The following is a 26,447-nucleotide window of genomic DNA, read 5'->3' on the forward strand; positions in this document are numbered from 1 at the left end:
AAAAGTACAGGGAAGCCAGAATTGTAACTGTTTTAATGTCTGAAGTCTTTTGATTCAATATTCAGAGAACTCCTCTGACTGTTAAGCAGTATGAATCTGGGTAATTGGAAAGTTTACTCTATTGATTTTTCCTCTTCAAACCTTAAAATCCATCAACTCTGGTTTCAGTTTTTATGGACTCTTTTCATTTATACTGCAGTACTGAAAACATTATTATGGAAACAGCAAAGTCCGAGGAGATGGGGGCAGGACTTTGATCCAAACTGATATCCAAATCTAGCAACCCCCCCCCCTTTTTTTAAATTAAAGAGAACATTTCTGTTAGGAGTGTTTTCATTGGTGGTGTTTTGTTTTTATTGCTCAAGGTTGGTTTTGCAATTTGACCTCCCCGTCTCTTTCCATATTTTTATAAGGAATTAAATGTGATATGCCTCAACTTTTGTGGAACTGTGTGCTATGGGCTGATTTCCAGCTATTTCCAGAAATGAACTAGAAAAACTGTGGAAGGGGTGCTTGGATGTTAGATACTCTCATTTAAGTATTTCTGAGCCCTTTGCCTCGTTTGGATAAGAATAATTGGTGTCACCATTTTTAGGAATGGAGGGTCTAACTAACTCATTATTGTAAAGTTTTTCAAAGTTATCTCAAAAATAACTTTAAAAAAAAATCCCAACAAGATTATCATGACGATTTCTGAGCAGATTTCCTGGGTATGGAAACTCTCTCCTCAATAAATACTGTTTGTGAACTTCTGGAGTACCATTAAATGGAATACTCAGAAACTTTGATATACGTCCAAATCTGAATTCAAATTATGTAACTGAGGAGAAATTTACTCTTTAGTCCATGAGGCCATTCGTATTCAGAGAACTTACTAAAAGCTCAATCGATTGGTGAACTTAGGGAAGTTCTGAGTTGTGGAAAAAATCCAAATTCTAGGTCTATTTATTCATTCCAGGAACTAGAACTGTTAATTTGAGCCAAAAAAAAAAAAAAAAAGAAGTGTTTTGTTTTAATAAGTAAATAGGTTTTTACTTGAAATTAACCTATCTTAAAATAGATTAACCATTTCTGGCTTCTGTTTGTCCCGTGAATATGTTGTTTATATCACACTGATGTCCCAGCATTCTCTGGGGTGACTCTTGCCCTTCCAACCGTGCTTTTGTGCTGTGGAAAGTTCTCATGTCTTTCTAGCACTGAAGACAAGAGGGTAAGGGTCCCTGACTGGCCGTCCACAAGTGTTCAGAGCACCATAGAAGGACTGGGGAACCAGAGGCAGGGCTGCATATGATTAAGAGCAATGTTCAAAGATCTGTCTTCCTTTATTTTAAAGTTAAATCTATTTAACAGACCTCTGTGTGCCAGTATTTGCTTAAGAAACAGATTAGTTTAGAAGAGAGAAAATTAAAGAACACATGACCTCATTGCAGTCAGTAAATGTAGTAACCAAATCATCCTGACCCAGGGAGTCCAGAGGGTTCTACCTGGAGAATCACTTGATCCAGGTCCGGAAGGGGTTTAGAAGGAGTGAGTCCTGGAAAAGGCGCTCTACACAGAGAATGCAGCGTGAGGGAAGCGAGGTGTGGGAGAGCATGGGGGCTGAAGCTGCGGCTGAAGCTGCAGTTTGGTCCTGGTGATAGAGGTTTCATATTCATATTTCATATTCATAAAGGAAGTTTGAGGTTACACTTTGTTAAGGCAAGGGATTCGTGCTTTATTTACAAAATGGGAAGCCATTGTCAGGTTCCAGATGGGTCCTGATGATCTGTGTTTAGAGAATGGTCCCTGGTGATCGTACAAAGGTAGGTTGACAGAGGAGCCAGCTAGGCTATTTCTAGAAGAAATGCTTCCGTAGTTGTAGAAACTAAGTGGTGGGAGGGGAGGTCATTAGATGGGGATGAGATTCAGAAAGGAAGCTTGTGTGTTAGGGGTTATCCCGTTGACTGTGTGGTGTTCAAGGTATTCCTGATGCAGATGCTCAGCATACATTGGAAACGTGGATGCAGACTTAGACAGACAGAAGGGAGCTGGAGGGATGAAGCCCTCAGTGTATTAGTGAGAAGGAGACAAGTACCTTGAGGAATAGCCACACCTGGTCCAGAGGGTCCAGAGGCTCTGCTGTTCTGGGGGCAGCATTCTTGTCCAGCCTTGTTTCTCTCTGTTGGCATCTCTCCTTTCTCTCTTTCTACCTGTTGCTTTTCTCTAATACATACACACACCTACAGACATTCATACTCTACATCAGGGATCAGCAATTTTTTTTAAGGGCCAGGAGTAAATATTTTAGGTTTTGTTGGCTACATACTCTGCTCACGTATTTTTTCTTTTTAAACAACCATTAAAAATGTAGAAATTACTGTTTGCTTCAGGGCCAAACACGTACAAGTTTGGGGCCAGATTTGGCCCATGGAGCTAGAATTTGTGGACTCTTGCTCTGAGGCACCCTCAGGAACTAATTCCATTAAAGCAACTGACACTGACCTTGGCGAGTATTCACACCAAGAGAAAAACAGTCATGGTGGTAACTGAATGGAGCTTTTGTAGAGTAAATGATAAGTGCTCCCAGTCCTTCTTCCCCAAGGAGCACCTCCCTATCTTTACCTGGCCGACTCCACTTCATCCTTCAGTCTGCACCAATGTCATTTTCCTCTGCAAAACATGCCTCATTTCTGGTCTGAATTTGCAACCTTTTTTTTTTTTTTTAATTTTTATTTATTTATGATAGTCACACATTGAGAGAGAGAGAGAGAGAGGCGGAGACATAGGCAGAGGGAAAAGCAGGCTCCATGCACCGGGAGCCCGATGTGGGATTCGATCCCGGGTCTCCAGGATTGCGCCCTGGGCCGAAGGCAGGCGCTAAACCGCTGCGCCACCCAGGGATCCCTGCAACCTTTTCTGAGTGTTCCCTTGGCACCTTGTACTTCTTGTATCATGACATTGATAGTCACTCTCTGATAATTGCCTGGTTGCTTCTCTGTATCACTGGCCAGGCCTCTGAGCACCAAGTGGGCAGTGTATGCACTGCTTTTGTACCCTTGTATTCCCAGCAGGTAGCACAGGGTAGGCTCTGTGAATAAGTGAAGGAAGAGGGTGGATGAGAAGTAGAGAACGGCCCCATAGCCGTCTGACCCAGGCTCAGACGATGGCTCTATAATCATCAAATGTCTGGCCTTGGATAGGTGAGCTAACTTTTCGGTGCCTTGGCTCCTCTTCTGCACATAGAGGTAATAGTGGTACCTCTGGGAGAGATTGCCATGATGATTGATGAGTTCCTGCAGGTAAAGCACATAAAGCCTGTGTCATAATCCTGCGCTTTGGCTCTGTCTGCCAGGGTTTGAATTTCAGCTCCACTGTTTACTAACTGTGTGATCTTTTTTTTTTTTTTTTAAGATTTTATTTATTTATTCATGACAGACACAGAGAGAGGCAGAGACACAGAGGGAGAAGCAGGCTCCTCACAGGGAGCCCGAGGAGGGATTTGATCCCCAGACGCCCTGAGCCAAAGGCAGACATTCAACCGCTGAGTCACCCAGGCGTCCCTAGCTGTGTGGTCTTGAGCAAGTTTCTTAACCTCTCTGTATCTCAGTTTCCTTTTTTGAAAAATGTGGCTGTTTGTTGCATCTAACCTAAAGGGTTATTATGGAGACTAAATGAGAAAGTAAATTTTAAATACTTAGAATAGTGGCTTGTTCCTTGTAATTAGTAAACATTAACTACTTTTTTTTTTTTTTTTTAAGATTTTATTTACTTATTCGTGAGAGACACACAGAGAGAGGCAGAGACACAGGCAGAGAGAGAAGCAGGCTCCATGCAGGGAGCCCGATGTGGACTCAATCCCGGGACTCCAGGATCAGGCCCTGGGCTGAAGGCAGGCACTCAACCACTGAGCCACCCAGGCATTCCTAAGCATTAACTACTAATTAATGAAGTCTAACTTGAGTCTTAGCTATTAATTTACTATCTTATTCTGTGTTCACTGACTACATAGTATACAGTTTATGAGTGCCTTCTGTATGCCACATCAGCAAAGTTGTAACTATGGTTTATTTTACCTTCATGATTTGATTATAAAAATCCTAGAGAAGCTTCTTCTTCTTCTTTTTTTTTTTTTTTAAGATTTCATTTATTTATTCATGAGAGACACAGATAGAGAAGCAAAGACACAGGCAGAGGGAGAAGCAGGCTCCCTGTGGGGAGCCCGATGGGGGACTCGATCCAAGGAGCCCAGGATCACACCCTGAGCCAAAGGCAGGCACTGAGCCAAAACCAAGGATCAACCACTGAGCCACCCAGGTGCTCCCCTAGAGAAGCTTCTTTGATGCCCTGCTCTGCCTGTGTCATTCCTGATGGACTAAATGACTTTGAGTAAACATCATCATATAATCTGTGCTTTATAAATGTTCTTGGGTAGCACCGTCCTTCTCTGAAATCTCTGTCCAAGAGCTAGGAGATGGTGATTCTATAAATGCCTGGGCCTCCTGGCATTGCTGGTTCCCTGTCTCCCAAAAGAAACAGATGAAATTGCCAGCTCGGAGCAGCCCAGCTCAGAGAGGTGTAACGAGGTCACCCATGGGAAAGAAATACGGGAACAAGAGTTCTTTCAATATCTAAGCTGCTGTTGTCATCATAAATGTCTAGAGTCTGTTCCTAAAAGTCAGGCTTTGTAATTAGATTAGTTTCAACTTAAATTCACTTAATGTGTGTTACTCACCATGTTTAAAGGTATTGTAGGGATCACTTGAACCAAATAATAATTATTCTTTTTACTTTTGCTGATTCCCTCTCATTTCCCATGTGAATGAATGCATCAGTACCACACAGCAAGCCTGCAGACAAAGTTGCCAGTTTGTTCAACACCCATAAGTTCAACTGGTAACCTTTTAAACCTTAAAATGTATACATTTAGTTCTTCTCTCTGACAGGACAGACAGTTTACAGAAGAATCAAGACCTGGAATTTGAAAGAAATAGAGAACGATTTGAATTTTTAAAGGTATGAGCAGAGTTTGGTTTCACTGGTTGTTTCTTTATATATATGGGTACAGTACAAAGAGAGGTGCCGAGGAGATGGGCCACATAGAAATGCATGAGGTTTTCATAGTGTTCTTTCCATTCTCAATCCTAGTGGGGTTCCCAGGCTTTCCGCAACATGCGGATTATTCCTCCTGGTTCAGGAATCATCCACCAAGTGAATCTGGAGTATTTGGCAAGAGTGGTATTTGATCACGATGGCTATTATTACCCAGACAGCCTTGTTGGCACGGATTCGCACACTACCATGATTGATGGTTTGGGTGTCCTTGGTTGGGGTGAGTATTGTTCCAGGATCCTATTCTGTATATGCTATTTGTATATGTGTGTAGCTTGATTTACACTAATACCGTGACATCCCGGGAGCATGATTTTGTGTGATCACACATATCAAAGAGGTATTTTTGTGTTTTGTTTTTACTGCTCTATTTCCAGTGCCTAGAAAAGTACCTCATGCCTAGTAGGGACTCAAAAATAATGTGTGGAAGAATGACTGGAATAAAGGTTAGGGACATTAGAATAAATGCAAATCACTGGAGCTGTTTGTTAAAAATGGAGACTCCCAAACCCCATTTTCCACTTGGTATTGAATCAAGGCGGTTTTGATACAGGTGTTCTTGGGGACCACATTCTGAGAAATACTTGTTAAAAATTCTGTAGAGGGAAACAGAGGAAAGATAACTATTCTTTATAGAACCCAGATCTAGGGGATCCCTGGGTGGCTCAGCGGTTTAGCACCTGCCATTGGCTCAGAGCGTGATCCTAGAGTCCGGGGATCATTCCGCATCAGGCTTCCTGCATGGAGCCTGCTTCTCCCTCTGCCTGTGTCTCTGCCTCTCTCTCTCTCTCTCTCTCATACACACTCTCTCTCTCTCATGAATAAATAAATAAATAAAGTCTTTAAAAAAAAAAAAAGAACCCAGATCTATGCTAGTAAAACCTTGTAACGGGGTTGAATTCCATAGTGAAGCACACTGAAAGCATCCTTGTGTCATGCTGGCCTTGCAGGAGTGGGTGGTATCGAAGCAGAAGCGGTCATGCTGGGTCAGCCGATCAGCATGGTGCTTCCCCAGGTGATCGGCTACAGGCTCTTGGGAAATCCCCACCCTCTGGTAACGTCCACGGACATCGTGCTCACCATTACCAAGGTAATGAATGATATGCTGCCTCTCCCGTGGTCTCGAACAGAGTGACAGGGAGGAAGTGCACGATGTTAGGAAACAATATGTTGATGATTTTTAAAAAGAGATGAGATAAAGGGACAGTTCTGTGGCTATGTGTTAGACAGTTATGTTCATTTTACTCTTCTGTGGTTACATGGATCCTTTTCTTTAAAAAGAATGTATTTTGAAAGTGTGACAGAGTTCAAATACACAGAAGTTAAAATGACATTCATAGGCGCCACCACCTAGATTTAACAGATGGTAACATTTTGCCGTATTTGCTTCAGAGCTCTCCATGTATGTATATTTTTTAAGAAATAAAATGAAATATTTATGGCCTAAGCCATCCTCCACATTCCTAGAGATACCACTTTCCCAAGGTGGTATGACTTATTCCCAGGCATGTGTTTATACTTTGACTACATTTTTCCACATGAGTCTCCCTTATGTGTAAATAACAAGCTGCTTCTGTGAATTTAATGTCTGACTTTCTTAATTCCCTTCTCTGTATTCAAAGTTATATTATTGTAACAGATGTTTCTCCAAGCTGGAAATAGTAGTTTTTTTTCTTTTTCTTTAGCTTTTGCAAGAAATAATCTTTTTTTGTGATTTGCTTTGCAAAAAGGAGAGCCATTTCATTTTGCAAGATTATTAGAAAAGTGAAATTATTCTATTATCACAAACATTCTTCTATTATCACATATCTTTTCTGGTTATATATTTAGGAGGCTTGGAGTGTTAGGGATAGCTACTGTCCTGTTAAAGGCCAAAAATGTTTCTCTTTGATTTGATCTTTATGGACTTTGGAATTGCATTTATTGGAATATTGTAACTTATTGTAGATGTCTGTGCATTGATCCTCACATGTAGAATAATGTAGGACTTGCCCATAGAATTTAGCAGAAGCCCACATAACCTCAAGAGCCCATCCTTCTGATTGTCCACATGGTTCATGAAACTGGCTTCATGCAGGGCTGCATCAGCCACCAATGCCTCAGCCTTGGCAGATGGCATGTCTGGAAAAGAGATGTGAACCGGACTGGCTGGATCCTTTGGTTACATTTCATTTGCACTTGTGTTCAGGAAATTTGTTCATTATATCCTTGAAAATAAGTCTCTTATTTACTTAACTAGTGCAAGATCATTCGAGTTGAAAGAATTTATTTAATTTTTAGCACTTCCAGTAACTCATTAGAGAGAAGAAGTCCTTCTCATTTTGGAAAACTTTTATTAATGTTACTTGTGTTTAGGGCATTACTTTCTCTTTTTCTTTTCTTTTTGGTAATAACTGTTTTGACATAATTTTAGATTTACATGAGAGTTGATGTAAATACAGGTAATACAGAGAATCCCTGTTACCTTTCTCCCAACTTCCCCAAATGTTAACATCTCATATAACCATGGTACATTAATCAAAATGAAGAACGCTGGTATGACACTAAACTAGAAACTTAGCCAGTTTTTTCAGTAATGACCCTTTTCTGTTCCAAGATCCAATCCAAGATTCTGGATGGTATTTAATTAACAGAATTTTTTAAATTTTATTTTTCAAAGTAATCAAAACTATGCTGGGCCAATTTATTTTCTATGTTTACTCACCAGGCTAATTTATAAGAATGACAAAGTGCATTTTAAATATAGGTTATGGAGTCTCAAGTTTTTCTCTTGTTCTTCTCAGCACCTGCGCCAGGTGGGGGTAGTAGGCAAGTTTGTGGAGTTTTTTGGGCCAGGAGTAGCCCAGTTGTCCATTGCTGACCGCGCCACCATTGCAAACATGTGTCCTGAGTATGGAGCGACCGCTGCATTTTTCCCAGTCGATGAAGTTAGCATCAAATACCTGCTGCAGACGGGTAAGCGTGCAGCCCCGTGCGAGCAGAATGCCCTGTGCAAAGTGCATAGGGCTCTGAGGATCCAAGCACTGCCTTCCGCCTCTGCCCCTTGGAGGATACAGGGTCACATTCACAGTGTTTTAGGGGTTTTTTTTTCCTTTTCTCTTTGGAGTCAAAATGATTATTGGGATTTCAGAAGATATGACATAGACACCACGGTTTGGCCAGTAGAAAGAGCTTAGGTGTTCTGGAAGCTTAGATATTTGTACTGGTCATCTTACTTGTAGTTATTTGACGGGAAGCAAGCGATCCTAGTAATTAAGGTGTGCTTTGACAATTAACTAAGCCTGAGATCCCCTGAATGAAGGATGATGACCAAAAGGGGGGAGGGGAGGGGGAGTATTAACAGGTAGGACCAGAATCTTCTTGAGAAGAGCCCAGATTGGTTGACAAACCCCTAAAAAACAGCATCAGCCAGAGTCAGAATGTGAGACTGGAAGTTGAAATACCAGAATACCAGCAGAGCTTTTGTTGTTTGTGTGAATGCAATGCACCTTACTTGTATAACTGCTGGTGGAGGCATTAGTTTTCATCACGAAATCCTAATGTCTGTTACTGGTTATTTCTTAAAATGTCCATTTAGGTCGTGATGAAGACAAAGTAAAGCGGATGAAAAAGTACCTTCAAGCTGTCGGAATGTTTCGGGATTTCAGTGACCCTTCTCAAGACCCAGACTTTGCCCAGGTACGAGAGAGCGTGCATTTCCTCTTCCTTGAGGCTCTGAGCCTCATCGTGTGTGTGTCTTCCGAGGGGGTGAACTTGTAGGAAATTAGTCACTGCCAAGTCATCACAGAACAATAAGGTTTTAAGAGACTGAAACCATCAAAAAGATAAGGAATTATAAATGTAAAATAACATCTTCCTTTCCTCCTGGCCATTAGGCTGAGTGTGCTCCCTTTCTGACCTGCTAGTGTGGAAGACCTTTGAAGAAGGACTTCACCAGAGGGAGGAGGGCTGCTTGAAGGCTAATCTCCTCAGGGTAGCTGGAAGAGAAATGGAGGTCAAGCAGAGCAATTCATTCTGGTTTTTCCAGTGACTTACCTTCATTTCTGGGGTGCAAACTGATGCCACATTTTTCCTGACAGGCAAGCCTGGAGGGGGTAACCTAGATGTGAGACCCTGTTTTTTTTCACAGTCCACCAAGGGAAGGGAATAGGCAGTGAGACCCAGGCCCGTTTCCTGGCATCGGTGACTGAATAGTGGCATCCTACCAAATCATTTTAGCAAAAAGTATGGTGGTTTATGTATCATAGTAGAAAACCCGTCTCAAACTCCGTGTAGCATTAAAAAGGCTGTATCAGCTGCTTTGCAAAGAGGGATGCATGGAAGATGCTGGCCAGCAGCTAGGCCCCCACCCTGATCTCTCCAAGAGGTGACAGAACTTCCTGCCTGTCCCACACCACTGATGTGCCCATCCTGGTCTTTGGAAGTTCGTTCCTTAAGTATTAAAAAGGACATTGACTCCTTGTGTATGGATGTGGTGGTTTAGTTTGTCTTTGTGGGTGTGGTATCGCAGGCTCCCTGGTACCACTTGCATCTTTTCTCGGAGAGTACGCTGTCCGTTCCTGAGCTCCTTATCTTTTGGGTGGACAGGTGGTGGAACTAAATCTGAGAACGGTCGTGCCTTGCTGCAGTGGACCAAAGAGGCCTCAGGACAAAGTTGCCGTGGCCGACATGAAAAAGGACTTTGAGAGCTGCCTTGGAGCCAAGGTAGGGGCCAGGGAGAGGCAGGTGGAAGCCCTCCCTGACCTGGCCCCACACCCCGTTCCGTAGAGCCCATACTTCTTTTCACCCTCTGATGAGGAAGCTTCCCAGAGCCTGACGCTGAGGGCATTTCCTCTCCATCCTGAAGTCCTTTGAGCCTCTCCCGTTAGCCAAGGGCCACACAGCTTCCTTGAGTACTTTACCATCTTTGAACACAGCTCAGCCCGCCTCTGTGAAAGCAAACCCACCCTTCATGTGACTCTTGTCACATGGTTCACTTGACTTGCCCTAGCTCTTCTGGCCAGTGTACTTTTGTTCACGCCTCGCCTCCATCCACCTGCATGTCTCCTCCCCTTCCCAGCATGTCTGAATCTCTCAGCCCCTCCAGAGCATGGGCTCACATCTCATGGCAGAAAACCATCCATCCCTCATTTGAACTTTCATGGCCCTTGGTCTGGAACCCTTTGATGGCATCCATGTTCTGAAACTTACATTGCTGGTCCTTCATATTATGTGCATGTCTGATTTCTCTTATTAGACCATATGTTTGAGTATAGGATTTGTGTCAGAATCACCTTTGTACCCACAAAGTACCTAGCATGGCATCTTGTATGCAGTAGATTTTCAATGAACATCTCCCCAGGTGATGATTAAGATTATGTGATGAGTTTTATCCTTGGGCCACCAGCATGACACCAAATGTTCAGCTGTACTTTATTTGCCTCATCGATCATAACTTGTTGAATCTGACCAAAAATGGCACATTTTTCTAAATTTCCCTCATGTTAGAATCTGTGGCCATGGTTTACATTCATGAAACTCCACAATAATGTCATCGGATTTAATTAGACTAACTTGGAACTAAATTTGTAGTTTTAGCATTTTCGAGATGAGAGACAAGTAATTGTTAATAGGACTTCAAAACAGAGTAAGATTCAGAAATGATGACTGCTTTTTATAAAGATTTAAAAAGAATAAAGAGGACTTTAATTTTTCTGTAGCATTTCAGAGTTCAGATATTTATATCTCAGCCAGTGACTTTTGTTAAAAATTGGCTTTTAAAATTATAGTTACCAAGGTATTTATTTTTCTTCTAAAGTGAGAACATTTCACTGTGTGTGTGTGTGTGTGTGTGTGTGTGTGTGTGTGTGTATGTGGGTGTATATATATACAATTTTTTTTTCTTCCCATAGCAAGGGTTTAAAGGATTCCAGGTTGCTCTGGACCATCATAATGACCATAAGACGTTTATCTATAATAATAGTGAATTCACCCTTACTCATGGTTCTGTGGTCATCGCTGCCATTACTAGCTGCACAAACACCAGTAATCCATCTGTGATGTTAGGAGCAGGTGAGTGCATGTGAATCCCTCCCCACAATCGTGTGGACACGTGGGTGGAAGTCTTTCAAGACACAACCCTGGGGTTTCCCTGAGTTGTACATGTAGTTCCCTGAACCTTGTCTTTCCCAAATGCAGAGATTATTGGCCCAGTAGTATTTATATAAGTAGCATCCAAAACAAAGTATTTAAAGTTGAATCTATAATGCATACTAGTCCTTAGAATTAACAGAAAGTAAGTAGAAGAAAAAAAAAAAGATGACTTTCTGGTAAAGTTTAGAATCTTGTGTCAGACTCTAGAAGAAAAAAACTGTTTTCATATCACAGATTGATTAGCCTCTAAAAAACCCTCAATAGGCCTTTTTGTACTGCGGATTTCAGTCTGTCTTAGAAGTACTGTCAGGTGCATCTAAATTAGGGCACAGGGCACCAGTTGATAAAACTTCCTCAGATGTTACGCAATTCTGGGCAAGTAGTTAATATTTACATATGGAGTTTTATTAATAGAAGAGTGTTTAGTGTCCATTTTTTTTTTTTTTTATCATTCCCAAGGAACTCTTGGGAGTTCCAAAGATCATCAGAGAGTTCTTTTTTTATAAAGTGCACGAGTACATAGGGAAAACCTTTAAAAAAAAAAAAAAAAGATTTTATTTATTTATTCATGAGAGACACCAGAGAGAGAAAGGCAGAGACACAGGCAGAGGGAGAAGCAGGCTCTATGCAGGGAGCCTGACACAAGACTCGATCCCAGGACTCCAGGATCAGGCCCCGGGGCCAAGGGCCAAAGGCGGCGCTAAACCTCTGAGCCACCCAGGCTGCCCTGGGAAAACCTTTGTCCAAGAACTCATCTGTTGATACCTAAGCTTTTCTTGTCTGGAGCAAATGAGTTTCCTTAAGACAAGTCACCAGCTTATCTATAGCTTTTTGTGCCTTTTTATCCCCCGCCCCCATTTCTTTCCAAATTCTATGATACATCCTAAGAGAGCACCCAATATCTCTGTAGTAGTCTCTGTATTTGCTAAAATTCCAGTAGCCTGGGGCCCATGATTTTCTACTTTAAAAAAATACCCAGGGACAAGATTTTTACTCTAGACTGACTGTACTCCTTACCAACCAGCACACAATTCATATCCTTTAAGAAAGGGCCCAACCAATTAAAATTTTCATCCAAATAAAACGTAATTGGGAAGATTGTTTTTCCCTCCAACAGTTAAAAACTTACTCTGTTAGCACATTGCCAAGACCTGGATCTGACTGAGGCATGACTGAGGCATGACAGTGACATTGTTTGTCATTTGGGTCACCGAGGACTGCTGTACATCAAAAAGGGTACAGTTTATGTAGCTAAAATTGACCACTGTCCATCTTGCTCGGGATGATAGGAATTGTCACCATGAGGAGAAATCTTTTCTGTCACTTTTCATTACACCACATTTTACCAAAGAAATAGGTCACCCCACTCAGGAAGGTCCTGGGATGCAACGTATGGAGTAAAGCTTGCTTGCTATGGGAACTTGAACTCTGAATTCCCTGACTTCTGTGCAATTAAAACCCCAAACTTGGGATCCCTGGGTGGCGCAGCGGTTTGGCACCTGCCTTTGGCCCAGGGCGCGATCCTGGAGTCCCGGGATCGAATTCCGCGTCGGGCTCCTGGTGCATGGAGCCTGCTTCTCCCTCTGCCTATGTCTCTGCCTCTCTCTCTCTCTCTCTGTGTGACTATCATAAGTAAATAAAAATTTAAAAAAAAAATTTCTAAAACCCCAAACTTAATGTTGCATTAGCATGGATTTTCCATAGCAAGTTACAAATGCAAGGTTCTATGTTTCATATATATTTTTCAAACATATGTCACTGCCTATGTTTCTGATTAAAAGCTCGTCTGAAACAAATAAACAAACAAACAAACAAAAAACTTACTCTGTGACATATTCCCAAATGTTTTTAGGTTTATCTCTTTTATAAAAAAAAAAGGCCTATCTCTTTTCTTCATTCCCATGACTAATTTTGAGTTTACCGCGTTCGCGTAGATGACTTTGGGCCAATGAGCTTTTGATTTCTGCGAGGCGACAGAAAGAGCAGAAAGCACCATTGGGGCTTTGTCACATCGGGGTTGGAGATGCAGAATGAAGAGGCAGGCTCTTTCCTGAGCTATCCTGGCACCTAGAGGGGCAGCCACCTCACATTGTCGGTGTTTACATTGCACAGGGTTGTTAGCAAAGAAAGCTGTGAATGCTGGCCTCACGGTGAAGCCTTACATCAAAACTAGCCTGTCTCCTGGAAGTGGGGTGGTCACCTACTACCTGCGAGAAAGCGGAGTCATGCCGTATCTGTCCCAGCTTGGGTGAGGAAGAATTTTCTTTTACACCATTGCTTTTGTTGTATTTTATCCCAGATGTCTCTTACTGTATCACCTTGTAGCATGTGTCAGCTTATCTAATTAGTCTTGGTATCTAAATAGTCTTGTCAGACAGTGAGCAGCGCTTACATTTCAACAGAGTAGAGGCCTCCCATTGACAGTTGTGCTGGTTGTTCATCATTACAAGGGTGCCCTTGAAGGGCAAAGCAGGGCTGAAGCCAAGCCTGTGCTTTGGTGTGGCGCTGCACCCTTCTAGAGGAAGGGGTGCCTTTCCTCAATTGACGGAGGTGTGCTGTGGGCTAGCATTGGCTCAAAAGCCGAGAGTCTGCTCTTTGGTATGAAAATAATTACCATGGCTAAGAACGTTCTGATTCCTTGGCATAAACGAGTCATTTGTTACCAAATGCAATTCCTGCAGTTTCCCCACTACTTCTAATTTGGTTGAGAAAGATTTTACTCATTTGTCTCCTAAAAGTCAGTGATACAATGGGATGATACAATCAGAGTAGTGAATAGAAAAAAATAAATGGCATATGTGATTTCAGCTTTTGGAAAGTCTAGATCGTTCAGTTAGACTCTTTTTTACACTTTACTCAAAAAAGACTCTAATTGAATGATCTAGAATGGACGAAGAGTATGTTAAAATGCTCCACCTGGCTGGCTCAGTTGGTAGAACATGCGGTTCTTGACCTTGGGGTTGTGGGTTCAAGCCCCCATGTTGGGGAGTAGATTGTACTTAAAATTAAAAAAAAAAATCTAAAATGCTCCTAAGAATGAAAGCTTTATTGAAACAGTAGTAAATTTATTCCCCACATTGCTGTTCTCTTTAAATCAGTGGTCTCTAGAGCTGTCACCAGCAGAGGGGCTCGCTGAGTGTCACTTTCCATCTGTGCTTATCTCTCTGCGTCTAGGTTTGATGTGGTGGGCTACGGTTGCATGACCTGCATTGGCAACAGTGGGCCCTTACCCGAAGCTGTGGTGGAAGCCATCACGCAGGTAATTGCAGAGGAGCCCGGAGGGCTTCAGAGCTGTTGTCTCTTCTCACACAATGTGTGACCGAAATGCTATTCATCTCCAGAAGGTCCAGAGAAGCAGGGGTTGTGTTTAGATGTATGGTCTTTGGAGGCAAGCTGACTGGCTATCTACCTTGTGCCTCAGTTTTCCCAACGGTAAATTGGAGATGATATTAGTCCCTGTTTCACAGAGTTGGAGCATGGAGATGATAATGGACATAAAAAACTTGAGGAGTGCCTGGCACATGAGTGCTCAGCCAGTGCTGGTTTTCATGACAGACAGCTCCACAACTATTTGTTCTTGGTCATCTGAAACTGGCTCAAAGTCAGACATGTCTCCATGCAAACAATGCAATCGAAACTACATTGCACTGGCTTGATTTTTGTTCCATAAGTCCTGTAGCATTGAGAAACAGTATTTGGTTTGCTTCGCGTGAATTACAGAATTAACATAGGTCTGTGTGGCTTCCTGTAGCTTTCAGCTGTTTGGACATTTCCTTCTATCCTCAGGCCCCAGGCAGCCAAGTAACCAGGATGCTGCCTTTTGGCCCACCTCGGATTTCCTCAGGAGCAGAAACATGTCTCTGTCCTTTCACTCCATGTCTCCCCAGGGACACCCTTGCGTGCTCTTCTCCCTGCAGGCAGAGGACCAGGTGCAAGCCATGTTAAGGAGCTCTATCCCCAGTGATGGGAGAGTTTAGCAGGTGGCATAAGATGAGAAGCCTCGGCAGCCCCTTCTCTGGGTGACCTGATTTTTCTCTTGCCGGACACAGGGAGACCTTGTAGCTGTTGGAGTACTGTCTGGGAACAGGAATTTCGAAGGTCGAGTCCACCCCAACACCCGGGCCAACTATCTAGCCTCCCCGCCCTTAGTGATAGCGTACGCGATCGCTGGCACCGTCAGGATCGACTTTGAGAAGGAACCACTGGGTAAGGTTGCATTTGTGCAGCTATGATTGTTTGTTTGTTTTTTTTCCGGTGAATTTGAAGATATTACTGGAGTAAAGTAGAACTAAGATAGAACTAACAAAGATAAGGAGAGTCTGTTCTTTTCTCTCCCAAACACGGTGAAGACGGAACTGCAATAGTCAAGAATCATCCACCGAAGGATAGGGGACAAGGAAAGGAAATAAATCCAAAAAGTCATAGAGAGCCTGCTATCCTGGCACCTCCCCCGGTTCTTCCCTGTCTGGCTCCTGCTTCTGTCAAATGATAGGCACTATCTTAATGTAGCCGCTGTAGGAACTCATCAACTTCCCCAAAGCCAGAGAAATGATGCTCTGTTTCCTTTCCTCTGGAGGTCTCGTTGTGTCCTCCTCACTCCATTCCGAGTAGATTCAATAATATGAAAACAGTGCCCCTTAAGTTTACTTTCAGGAAATCACAACTAGAGTTCTACTTGATCCTCGTTCTATATGGATTCGATATTGGCACATTTGTCTGTTCACTAAGATGTATTTTACCCTCCAAATCAATACTGGTCTTGCCTCCACAGTCATTTACAGCCCCGCACAGAGGGGTGAAACCTGTTTTTCTACATTTTTGTGGTTTGGGTGATTTCACTTTTTAAAATAGCCCCCAGGCATAGTGCCGAAATCCTGTCTAGTATGCATAAGCCCAAGAAGGCTGTGTGGTGTGCCCCTGGGAGGCCGACTTTGTTCACGCCTGAATTGAGTGCTGTTGGCTGTGACTTCAGTGTTAACTCATCCACAAGATGTATTAGATAAGGCATCTTTAAGCAGAAGCACACATAAAGCAAGATTGTGTGTTGATCAGTTGCCGAAAATGTTGTGACGAGGGGCTCTCAGGAGCCTAAGTCACGCCCCCTTGCGCCAGCAATTCAGGCTCCACTACATAGCGCTTGCATGGACTTTACAGAACATTACTACCACAGAGAACGGGATCTGGCTGGATGTGATCATGAAAAGGAATATTAAATGCAGTTTTTCTCACTTATAAACTTGTTTTCCCCAGGGGTCAATGCAAAGGGACAGCAGGTATTTCTGAAAGACATCTGGCCAACGAGAGATGAGATCCAGGCGGTGGAGCGTCAGTACGTGATCCCTGGCATGTTTAAGGAGGTCTACCAGAAGATAGAGGTGAGGCCCCCACCCACTCTGCCTTCCTGCGTCCAGGGGACAGCCATTCCTTTGTGGCATGTCGGAGACCCTGACGCTGATGGGGGTGGAAACTGAAGAAAGTAGCATTTCTTTCTCTAGATAGCCTAGAACGTGGTTCTGTCATTTTCTTCTGTGATTTATATTTTTGCATACCCCACACTCCCCAAATGTTCCCAGATTTGGCAGCAGCCTCAAGAAGAGAGGCCTCAGCTTGTATATGATTCCTAGCCAGCTTGCCATTACCCCTTCCGCCTCAGACACCCTGGGTATCGTGTCAGTTGTGGTGGAGGATCCCCGATGTCACCATAGAGTGTCACTGAGGTAGAGTTAATTGGTTGAATGTACCTCTCAGAATTATGTGGAGGCTAAAAAAAATTTAAAAAGCCAGTCAGGAAAAAGCACCAAACTACTGAAATAAAATATGCATTTGACAAGTAGAAAATGTGTGAAGCTCTGTATCGTTTTCTGAGACCCTTGGATGTTATTTTTTTTCTTTGCTTTCTATGTTAGGTAGACCCTAGGAGTGCTGACTGGGGCACTTGGGTTTGAAATAAGAAAGCGACTGTCTGGGGAAGAGGGTCATGCACCATGCCCTCCCACAAGTTGCTCATCGGAAGTGGTATGAGCAAGCTTGCTGAGCATTGGGTTAAATGCATTTCTCCAAAGGCGGAGGTCATGGCCCCGTGAAGACAGTTCAAGCTGACTTTAACACATAGCAGCTGTATTAAAGCTGTCCACGTGACAGTGTCCATGTGACCTGGTCATCTACTTCCCCAAATCTTCAGAAAGTAAATCATTTCCCCTTTGGTACAATCTGGATTATTATTTCATAAGTTACATTATGTATATGGATGAGTTATCTATTGCTGTACAACAAATTATCCCAAAACTTAGAAACAGCATTTATTATCTCATGGTTTCTGTGGATCAGAAATCCATGTGTGGCTTAGCTGGGTGCCTCTGCCTTCACAGGGCTCCAGCAAAGATGTCCTTTGGTGCCGCAGCTCATCTGAAGGCTCATCTGGGGGAGGATCCACTTCCATGGCCGCTCACGCAGTTGGTGGCAGGACAGTGTGTCTCACAGGCTGTCAGAGAGAGGGCCTCGGTCCCCTGCTGACAGTTAGCTGGAGGCCTCCCTCATTGCCTTGCTGCGGGAAGGGGGGGGGGGTCCCTTCACAGCTCACAGCATGGTACTGGCTTCCATCAGAGCAAGCAGGAAAGGGTGAAAGAGACGGAAGGCAGTTTCTTTATAACCTAATCTTGGAAATGAATCACTAAGTTCAGCCCCCCCTTAGCAGGAGGCAACTACTTAAGGGTGTGAATGCCAAGAAGGTGGGGGGCAGGTCCTTGGGGCCATCTTGGAATCTGCCTATCATGGTGCACATGTATTTTTAAGTCATTTGGCATGACATTGTCTTAGTATAAAGAAGAAACTCTGTCCTGTGACTAGAATAAGAACTGTTTTGGGTTTTGTTTCATTGAAGTATAGTTGGCACACAGTGTTACATTGGTTTCGGGTGTACAGCATCATGATCGGACAACTCTGCACTACCCAGTGTAGCTACCGTCTGTCACCATTTGACACTATTACGATACCATTGACTGAATTTCCTGTGCTGTACTTTCATCCCCATAACTTATTCACTCTACAGCTGGAAACCTGTACCTCCCCCTCCTCTGTACCCTTTATTGCCCATCCTCTCACCTCCCCTCCCCTCTGGTAACCATCAGTTAGTTCTCTGTGTTTATGGATCTGTGTCTGCTTTGTTCGTTTGTTTGTTTTGTTTTTCAGATTCCACCTATCAGTGAAATCCTACTTGTCTTTCTCTATTTCGTTTGGTATACCTAGAGGGTATCATGCAAAGAATGGTTTTTATCGTACTCTTAGAATATATAGTTTCTGCTTGCATGTTAAAGTTTCCTTAGAGGGACGCCTGGGTGGCTCAGTAGTTAAGTGTTTGCCTTCAGCTCAGGGTGTGATCCTGGAGTCCCGGAATTGAGTCCCACATCGAGCTCCCTGCATGGAGCCTGCTTCTCCCTCTGCCTGTGTGTCTGCCTCTCTCTCTGTATCTCTCATGAATAAATAAATAAAAATCTTAAAGAAAAAAAAAAAGCTTTCCTTAGAATGGAATGTGATTAGATTTGCTTATCTTTCTTTTATCTTTTTTTTTGTAAGACCGTGAATGAAAGCTGGAATGCCTTAGCAGCCCCATCAGATAAGCTATATTGCTGGAATCCCAAATCTACATACATTAAGTCACCGCCATTCTTTGAAAACTTGGTATGACTTTTTTATTTTTAACAAAATAAGTTTCTCAAAAGGTTTCTTTCCTTATGAAGTCTACTTCATTACTCTTTGCCCTTGCTTTGACTATGCATTCCATTGAACCCTTTGCAAAGCTGAGCAGACAATCCCGGGGAGAGCTCTGAGAAGCTGGGGTACTTGGCTCTGTGTGCAGGGGTCTGTGAGGCTGCGTAGGGACGCCCTGGCGATCCCAAACTGCCTGGACGTAGACCCAGAAAAATCTGAGGGACAGACTGTTCCAGGGAAACATCCCCAGGCCTGCTGTATTTAAACTTTCTACTCAAAAAACTTTTTATCTACTAAAAAGATAGGAAGATCTTCCCTATAACTGATGATCAGGGAGTCCGTGCTCCCTTGGATGTGCCCTTGGGTGTAAAGAGGAGGGGAGTAGAAGTCAAGGTTCTAGTTGGCCTCGGCATCTGAGTTCCGTGGATGTGGAGACAGGGAAGGCCATTTGCAACTGCATCCCTCTGCTTTTGAGGGAATTTTGGTCCCAGTATTTTGCCTCCATTCGGGGGTTGGGGGGATGTGAGTGTTTTGACCAAATTCACCTCACTTTTCTAAGCACCCCTGATAAAATGAAAAAGCCTAGAATTTTCTGTGCATCAATGAAGGGCTGTCGTCCAGTTCGGGTCCCAGGAACAGGTAGAGAACATTGAGACTCCCCTGGTGACTTGCTGGAGAAAAGCTGAGCCGGCACTGACCCGCTGTGTTCTTTTCTAGACTCTGGCTGTCCAGCCCCCTAAATCCATAGTGGGCGCCTACGTGCTGCTCAATTTGGGGGACTCAGTAACAACTGACCACATCTCTCCGGCCGGAAATATCGCAAGGAACAGCCCCGCCGCTCGCTACTTAACTAACAGAGGGTGAGTGTGAATGACGGAGAAGGACTAAGGCAACTGGAGTGAACGAGGCCGGCCAGTATTTCTCTTCTCACCTGTTCTCTTTTGACTCAGACTGTGGTTTTCACCGACTGGCTTGATAACCAGTCACCCTTTCTGTTTGCTGCTTCCCAGCCTCCTTGGGAGATTCCATCGAGGAAACTGCAGCAGAGGGAGGGGCCCTTCCTTCTGAGCAGGGGCCCGGGAGAGCTCGCTGTGGGCCCCACCCCCAGGGTGCCTAAGGAGAGAGTCCAGGCTCTGCTCTCTACCGCCCCGCCATCAGTGGGGGTGCCCCCTGCCATGTCCCCCACGCTGTTCGCTGCCGCTTCCTGGGTGTGACACATAGTTACTGCGGGTTTGCCAACCACAGATCCATTTACCCATCCTTCAGTCATAGAGTGACCTGAACGGGTACTATACCAGTATTATCTAGTGTCCTCTAATACCCCCACAGTGACGAGTCCATCCCAGATCTGACTTTCTATGAAAATCATCTGGGGAGCTATAAATTTCTGGCTCCTGTCTGCACCTCCTGAGTCAGCGTCCCCAGGGATGGGACCCAGAGCGAATCTAAGAACAAAATCCAGCATCTTTTTCATTCTTTCTTTCCTTCTCTTTATTTTTTCTTTCTTTCTTCCTTTATTTAATTTTATTTTTTTCTTTTCTTTGTCAGTGGGAGGAAAACTGCCTTGGCCACATCTCACTTAACCCAGCAGCTAACCTGTTTTCTTCACAGCTCCCCATTTCCTGAGCTCTGCTCAGCCCCCTGCCCCCACCCCTCACCCACCCCACCTTGGCCCATTCAAAGCAGGAGAGTTAGTCACATTCAAAGCAGGAGGAGTCCACGTTCCCCAGAGGAACAAGTGCTGTAAGTTTCAGAAGCTAGCCCACCTCTAGAGCAGATGATGCACAGGAGTCGAACTCGAGATTTTTTTTTTTTTTTTAACGTGGGGAAGCTACTCTGTTAAACATGTGAGAATTTCTATACACAGATGCATACAGTAAGATTCTAAAGGGGTGTGACTATACTTTGAATGGGAGAGGGGTGTTGGAGAGGGGTCAGCGAATCTCTGCTCTTCCCCTCACCCACTCTGCTGTGGCTACCCTAATGGCTACTTTGTTTATCGAATGTTCCAGGCAAGGCCAAATACCCTTCAGCCTGACAGCCTTTGCTTGAGCTGGCTGTTCGTTCCTCTTGGATGCTCTTCCCGAAAATATCTAACTAACTCCTTTGCCAGTTCAACTCTTCTCCATGAGGTCACCCGCACCATACTGCTCTTCTCGCCTTGATCTACTTTTTTTTCCCTCCCCAGTTATTAACCACAGTCTGGTAACACTTATGTAGGATGCTCATTTTTTAATTATGATTATTTCTTTTGTCTCCACCATTTAAAATGTAAGCCCTGCAAAGGCAGAGATCTTAATCTGTTTTGTTCCATGATCTACCTCAAACCCCTAGAACAGTTCTTGGCACATAGCTGGCTCAATAAACAGTTGTTGAATGAATGAATGAATGAATGAATGATTGGGAGAAGAGGATTCACCAACAAACAGGGAAACTGAGGATGAGGCTGGAGAAAGAAACTAAGGAAGCGAGCAGTGATGAATACTTTTTTTGATTGGTGATTGTTGACACTTTTGAGACATGGACTCTTTAGGGAATTGAATGGAAAAAAAAAATCATACCTCCCCAGGAAAATGCACATATTCCCAACATTCTGGATACAATTTCAGGAGTTTGTAGACACGCTCACCTGCTCCTAAAGCCCATTCACAGACTCTCTCAATCTCCAAATCACATCTCCCCACGAGATCAGATTAACACTCACAGATACTTCCTAACATTTTAAGAAACAGCCCAGTGTGATGATGGCAGTGTTAATTGTAAGTTGTTTCTGCCATCACAGAGTATCCTTTGACTCTGGCCCATAGACAGGATTTTTCTTTGATTTCAGGACCAGGAAGAGCTCTTCTGCTTCTTTGGCGCTGTTCTGATTTTTATTTTATGAAAATTGTAAATCATGTTGTCTGTCATGTGTCTTGCCCGATACATTGAGTTCTTGATAACTTGAGGACAAATTTATACCTCCTTCCAGTTAGTTTACAGAATGTATTTTATGTTTCCTTCATTCTTGGCTCCACCTGACTGGCCCACACTGACTCCTCTTTGTTTCCTTTTTCTTCCCCATGTTTAATATTTTATCTTTTGTGAGATTTTCCAGGCTACTCTAGTGAATCAGGAAAATAAATACTCATTCGAGTTCCTCCTGGTTTTTCTACACAGATTTATAAGACTGTAGTTGACCCTGGGAGAATGTTGACTTCCCCGTTCCACTACCCCACCTCTACCTCTGACTCTCCCCTCAGCAGAAGATTCAGGAACAGCTTTTCTGCCTTGGAGAGCAATGCTTAGTAAACTTAGATATCTAGGTTGTGGTTTTTTTCCTCTTTTCTTGATGGAAGCTAAGTTTTCCTTTGCTCCGGTCACTAACCTAGCTCCTCTCTTGCTTGCATTATTAGCTTGACTCCACGAGAATTCAATTCCTACGGCTCCCGCCGAGGTAATGATGCCATAATGGCACGGGGGACATTCGCCAACATTCGCTTATTAAACAAATTTTTGAACAAGCAGGCACCACAGACTATACATCTGCCTTCTGGAGAAATTGTGAGTACTGTGTCTTTATCAGCCTCTGGGTGGTTGGGTATTTACATGGTCACTTGCCTTTGGGTCTCATTTTTTCTTCACAGCCCCATGCTATCTCTTGTGTCCAAGAGAGTTCATCACTGATAAAGGTGCCCTTTAAACTAAAACTTTCTCTTCCTGCTTAGAGATTCTACTTTATGGTCTAACTAAGCCTCGTTTCCTGGGAGTTGAATTTACAAAGCCTCAGGGTGAAATTTCATCAGTTCAGAGTATTTGAGGGGGAGCTTCCAGGTTAAGATAGAGGCTATTTATCAACAGGTGCTATTATTGTATGACTTTATTAGCATTTAATTGAATTCCCTGTCCCAGTAGGAAAAGAAGGAATTTAGAGGCCCGTGGAAGCCTGCTTGGGTCCTGATGGGTGCCATCTGGAGTTGGCCTGTTCCATCTGGAGTTGTTCATTCCCAGAGGGGAGGCGTGTGAGAGGCGGGGAGAGCCTGCACTTTGAGTCAGACATCCCAGCTCCGGAGCCTTCAGCAAGTTAATTCCCTCAGTGAGCTTCAGTTTTCTGACCTATGAAGTAGAATATCTACCTTGTAAGGCTCTGAGGCTTAAGCTTAAATGGAATGATGTGTAGAACATGGAGCAGGGTGTCTGACACATGTAGTAGTCTTCGGCATCGCTTCCCTTTCCAGCAGATGCCATAAAGCTGCTTGAGAACTGTTTAAGTTACCTGAGAAATAACACTCCTGACTCACTTAAAAATAATAATAGCTAATATTTCTATGGAACTTACTATATCCAGGCACTGTTCGAAGCTCTTTGCATGTATTGACTTATCTAATCCTCATAATACCCTTTGAGGTATGTACCACAATTGTTCATCTTTTGAGATAATAAAAATAGAGATGAAAACCCAGGGAGCCTGGGGGTACCTGGGTGGCTCGGTTGGTGGAGTGTCCCACTCTTGGTTTCGGCTGAGGGTTGTGAGATTGAGCCCCACGATGGGCTCTGTGCTAGGCACAGAGTCTGCCTTTTTTTTTTTTTTTTTTTTTTTACAGAGTCTGCTTAAGTCTTTCTGTCTCTCCCTCTGCCACTGCCCCTCCCCTCAAAAAAATACATAAATAAATCTTAAAACAAAACTGAGGGAGCCTGGCTCCAGTCCGTGTGGTTTACCACCACCCATACAGCCTCACTTGTAACATTATATTTTAGAAAGCAAACTCTTCATAGATGATCACCAGGACCCAACACAGGATCAGTGCCCAGTACATAGTTGTTCAGTGAAGAACAGGGATGATAAACTACTAAATGAAAAAGATACAGTTAGGTGGTGAAATGCCCAAGAGACCCAGGGGAAAGACGCTGTTATAGACACTGGGGGTGGGCCTCTGGTATACTGACTAGTAAATGCTTATTTATAAGCCCTGCCATGACCTAGAACTTCTGGTCCAATGTTTAATGCCTCATCTTAAATAAGGAGACAGAATCAGAGATGAACAGACATCTGAGCCAAGCCTTGAACTTGAAAGACAGACCTAGACGAAGAAGAGGGGGTGGGGTAGGGAAAGAAAACAGAGGTAATACAAAGAGTAGAAGAAAACAAAACAAAACAAAAAGTTTGTCTTCTCAGAATGTTGAAATGATTTTCTGCTGGTATAGAATAATCAGAAGACAAGAAAGGGCTCTTAAAAAATGATAATAATTTAAAAAGAAAGGAAGCGCTGTTAAAGAAAAAAAAAAAGCCCCTAAAAAATTCACAGGAAAAGTTGATTAGTTGAGAAAATCTTCTCGGAATATAGAACAGAAAGACAAAGGAAAAATTAGAGAAAATATAAGAAAATTAAAGACTGAAATGAGGAGGCTCAGCATCTGACTGGAGATGTTGGGAAGAGAAGAAAGGAAATTATCCAGGAAGTAACACAAGGAAAATTCTCCGACTGTGAAATCCAATTCCACATGACATCCGCTGAATACCCACATGATTACGGAAGAACAGCTCCACGTGGCATTGGTGTGAAGTTAGGAACAGCAGAGAGAAAGATAAGATCTAGAAACTTCCAAAGAGGAAAGAACAGCTTATGTGCAATGTTCTGGGGATCAGAAGTGCTCAAAGCAACACTGGAAACTTGAACTGGTTTGCACCCCAGAATTCCATGTCCCATGTTAAAGTCATAACATATTCCAATTTAAAAACTTTGAAAATACTCCTCAGTCCCTGTCTCAGGAAGCTCCTTGGTGAATGCATTTTACCAAAATGAGAGAATAAGCCAAAAAGGGGGAAGATGTAGGATTCAGGAAAAGGAAATGCAGGGAATCCCCAGGATGACAGTGAAGGAAGATTCTTCTATAACAGGAATGTACCACCTCTAGAGAAGAATCAGTCCAAATTAGAAGAGGACTGACGTTCCAAGAGTGGTATCTCCATGGGAAAGATTTTTAAATGACAGACTACCTGATACATTTGAATGTCTTTAGAGAAGATAGTACTTCAGGCAGAGCGTTTGGGAGTTAATTGATGCGGAGGGACACAGAGACAGGTGAGTGCACATACAAAAAGAAAATAATTAATTCCAGTGGAAATTTTTCTTAATTATCAAGAAAAGGAAATCAGAGTACATTACTTGACTCAGCTATAAATAACATTCACATAGTCAAAGTAGTGCAAACACCAAACATTGATTTACCCAAAATATATGACATAATTATATTGGAAGGCTGGGGAGAGGGGACCTAGGGGAATGGTAGTTAGTTAAGAGAACTAAATCCCCAGGGTGCCTGGGTGGCCCAGTTGCTTAAGGGCTGACTCTTGATTTCAGCTCAGGTCATGCTCTTGGGGTCCTAGGATCAGAGCCCTGGGTCAGGCTCTGCACTCAGCAGGGTGTCTGCTTCAGGATCTCTCTCCCTCTGTCCCTCTTTCTGCTCACTCTCTCTGTCTCTATCTCTCTCAGATAATTAAGTAAATAAAATATATTAAAAAGAACTAAATCCCCATCAAAACAGGAAATTGATAAGTGATAACAAACATGGAGAAATGAAGAACTGGCAGAGTAGGTATAATACTCAAGATCCAGAGGCACAATCTCACGGAAGAAACAACGAAATTTTATGTCCTGTTCTTTAGAAGAGAAAGGGAGAGTGCAGGGAGCCGTTGCTTTATAAGCTCCCCAGATTTGGGTAACACCAGGTGGAACTAACCACAGGCTCTATCAGCCCACCGAAATGGTGATTTGTGAAAGCTTACTTGAGAGGTTGATTATACACCTTTCTAGAGCTTCTTTTGAAGGAAACCCTCTCTTGAGGGAGTTTTTCTTTTCTTTGTGTTTTTTGTTTTTGTTTTTGTTTTTTTTTTACTTAAGTCACCAGGAAAAACAACTGTTTCATATCACCAGCAGTGATAATCAGATGTCTTCGTAAAGTCTTGGCTCAGCAGGATACTCAGAATTCTCGTGAGAAACAAATGAAGCTGTTTGTGCAAGATGGTTCTCATATATACCAAAGTATTAGTTAATCCTCTCTTGTCCTTTATTGATTTGTGCTTCCACCGCTGTTTCTAGTGTCTCTGCCTTGACCTCCTTGTAGAAAGGTGACTAGTAAAAGTTTGCATTATGGGGTGCCTGGGTGGCTCCATCAGTCAAGCGGCTGTTCAGGTCAGTCTCAGGGTCCTGGGATCCAGTCCTGCGTCAGGCTCTGGGCTCCATGGGAATCTGAGGATTCTCTCTCTCTCTGCCTCTCCCCCCACTTGCACTCACTCTTTCTAAGATGAACGAATGAATGAATAAAATGTATGTATGTCTGCATTTCCTACAATTTCAGAACATGTCACCTTCTTTGCGGTTGTTACCCTCCACAAGGGACCATCACTGAGTCTCTGAAACGGAGTCAAAACCCAGGTTTAGGTGGGACTCTGTTTTTTAAGTTTTAAAAAAGTTTAATCAATAGAAGAGGGAAAAACAATCTGGTCTAGGTTTTTTTCCCCCCTTGATGCCTTAGGATTT

General features: G+C 43.2%; 1 protein-coding gene across 3 annotated transcripts in view; it reads left to right on the forward strand.

Annotated features, from left to right (window-relative positions):
• Window positions 1-26,447, forward strand: part of ACO1 (aconitase 1) — a 59,231-nt gene that overhangs the window by 28,148 nt on the left and 4,636 nt on the right. For all 3 annotated transcript variants that reach the window (XM_025432290.3, XM_025432289.3, XM_035697103.2), the window contains 14 exons: window positions 4,923-4,992; window positions 5,125-5,308; window positions 6,039-6,178; window positions 7,872-8,043; window positions 8,666-8,766; window positions 9,676-9,792; window positions 10,980-11,139; window positions 13,333-13,468; window positions 14,395-14,479; window positions 15,270-15,426; window positions 16,471-16,595; window positions 18,793-18,897; window positions 19,645-19,787; window positions 22,323-22,470. In XM_025432290.3, the coding sequence (XP_025288075.1) occupies window positions 4,923-4,992; window positions 5,125-5,308; window positions 6,039-6,178; window positions 7,872-8,043; window positions 8,666-8,766; window positions 9,676-9,792; window positions 10,980-11,139; window positions 13,333-13,468; window positions 14,395-14,479; window positions 15,270-15,426; window positions 16,471-16,595; window positions 18,793-18,897; window positions 19,645-19,787; window positions 22,323-22,470 (1,843 nt within the window). The remainder of the gene's footprint in view (window positions 1-4,922; window positions 4,993-5,124; window positions 5,309-6,038; window positions 6,179-7,871; window positions 8,044-8,665; window positions 8,767-9,675; window positions 9,793-10,979; window positions 11,140-13,332; window positions 13,469-14,394; window positions 14,480-15,269; window positions 15,427-16,470; window positions 16,596-18,792; window positions 18,898-19,644; window positions 19,788-22,322; window positions 22,471-26,447) is intronic.

This window comes from Canis lupus, chromosome 11 (genome assembly GCF_003254725.2).
Source record: "Canis lupus dingo isolate Sandy chromosome 11, ASM325472v2, whole genome shotgun sequence".
In the NCBI taxonomy this organism is placed as follows: Eukaryota; Metazoa; Chordata; class Mammalia; order Carnivora; family Canidae; genus Canis; species Canis lupus.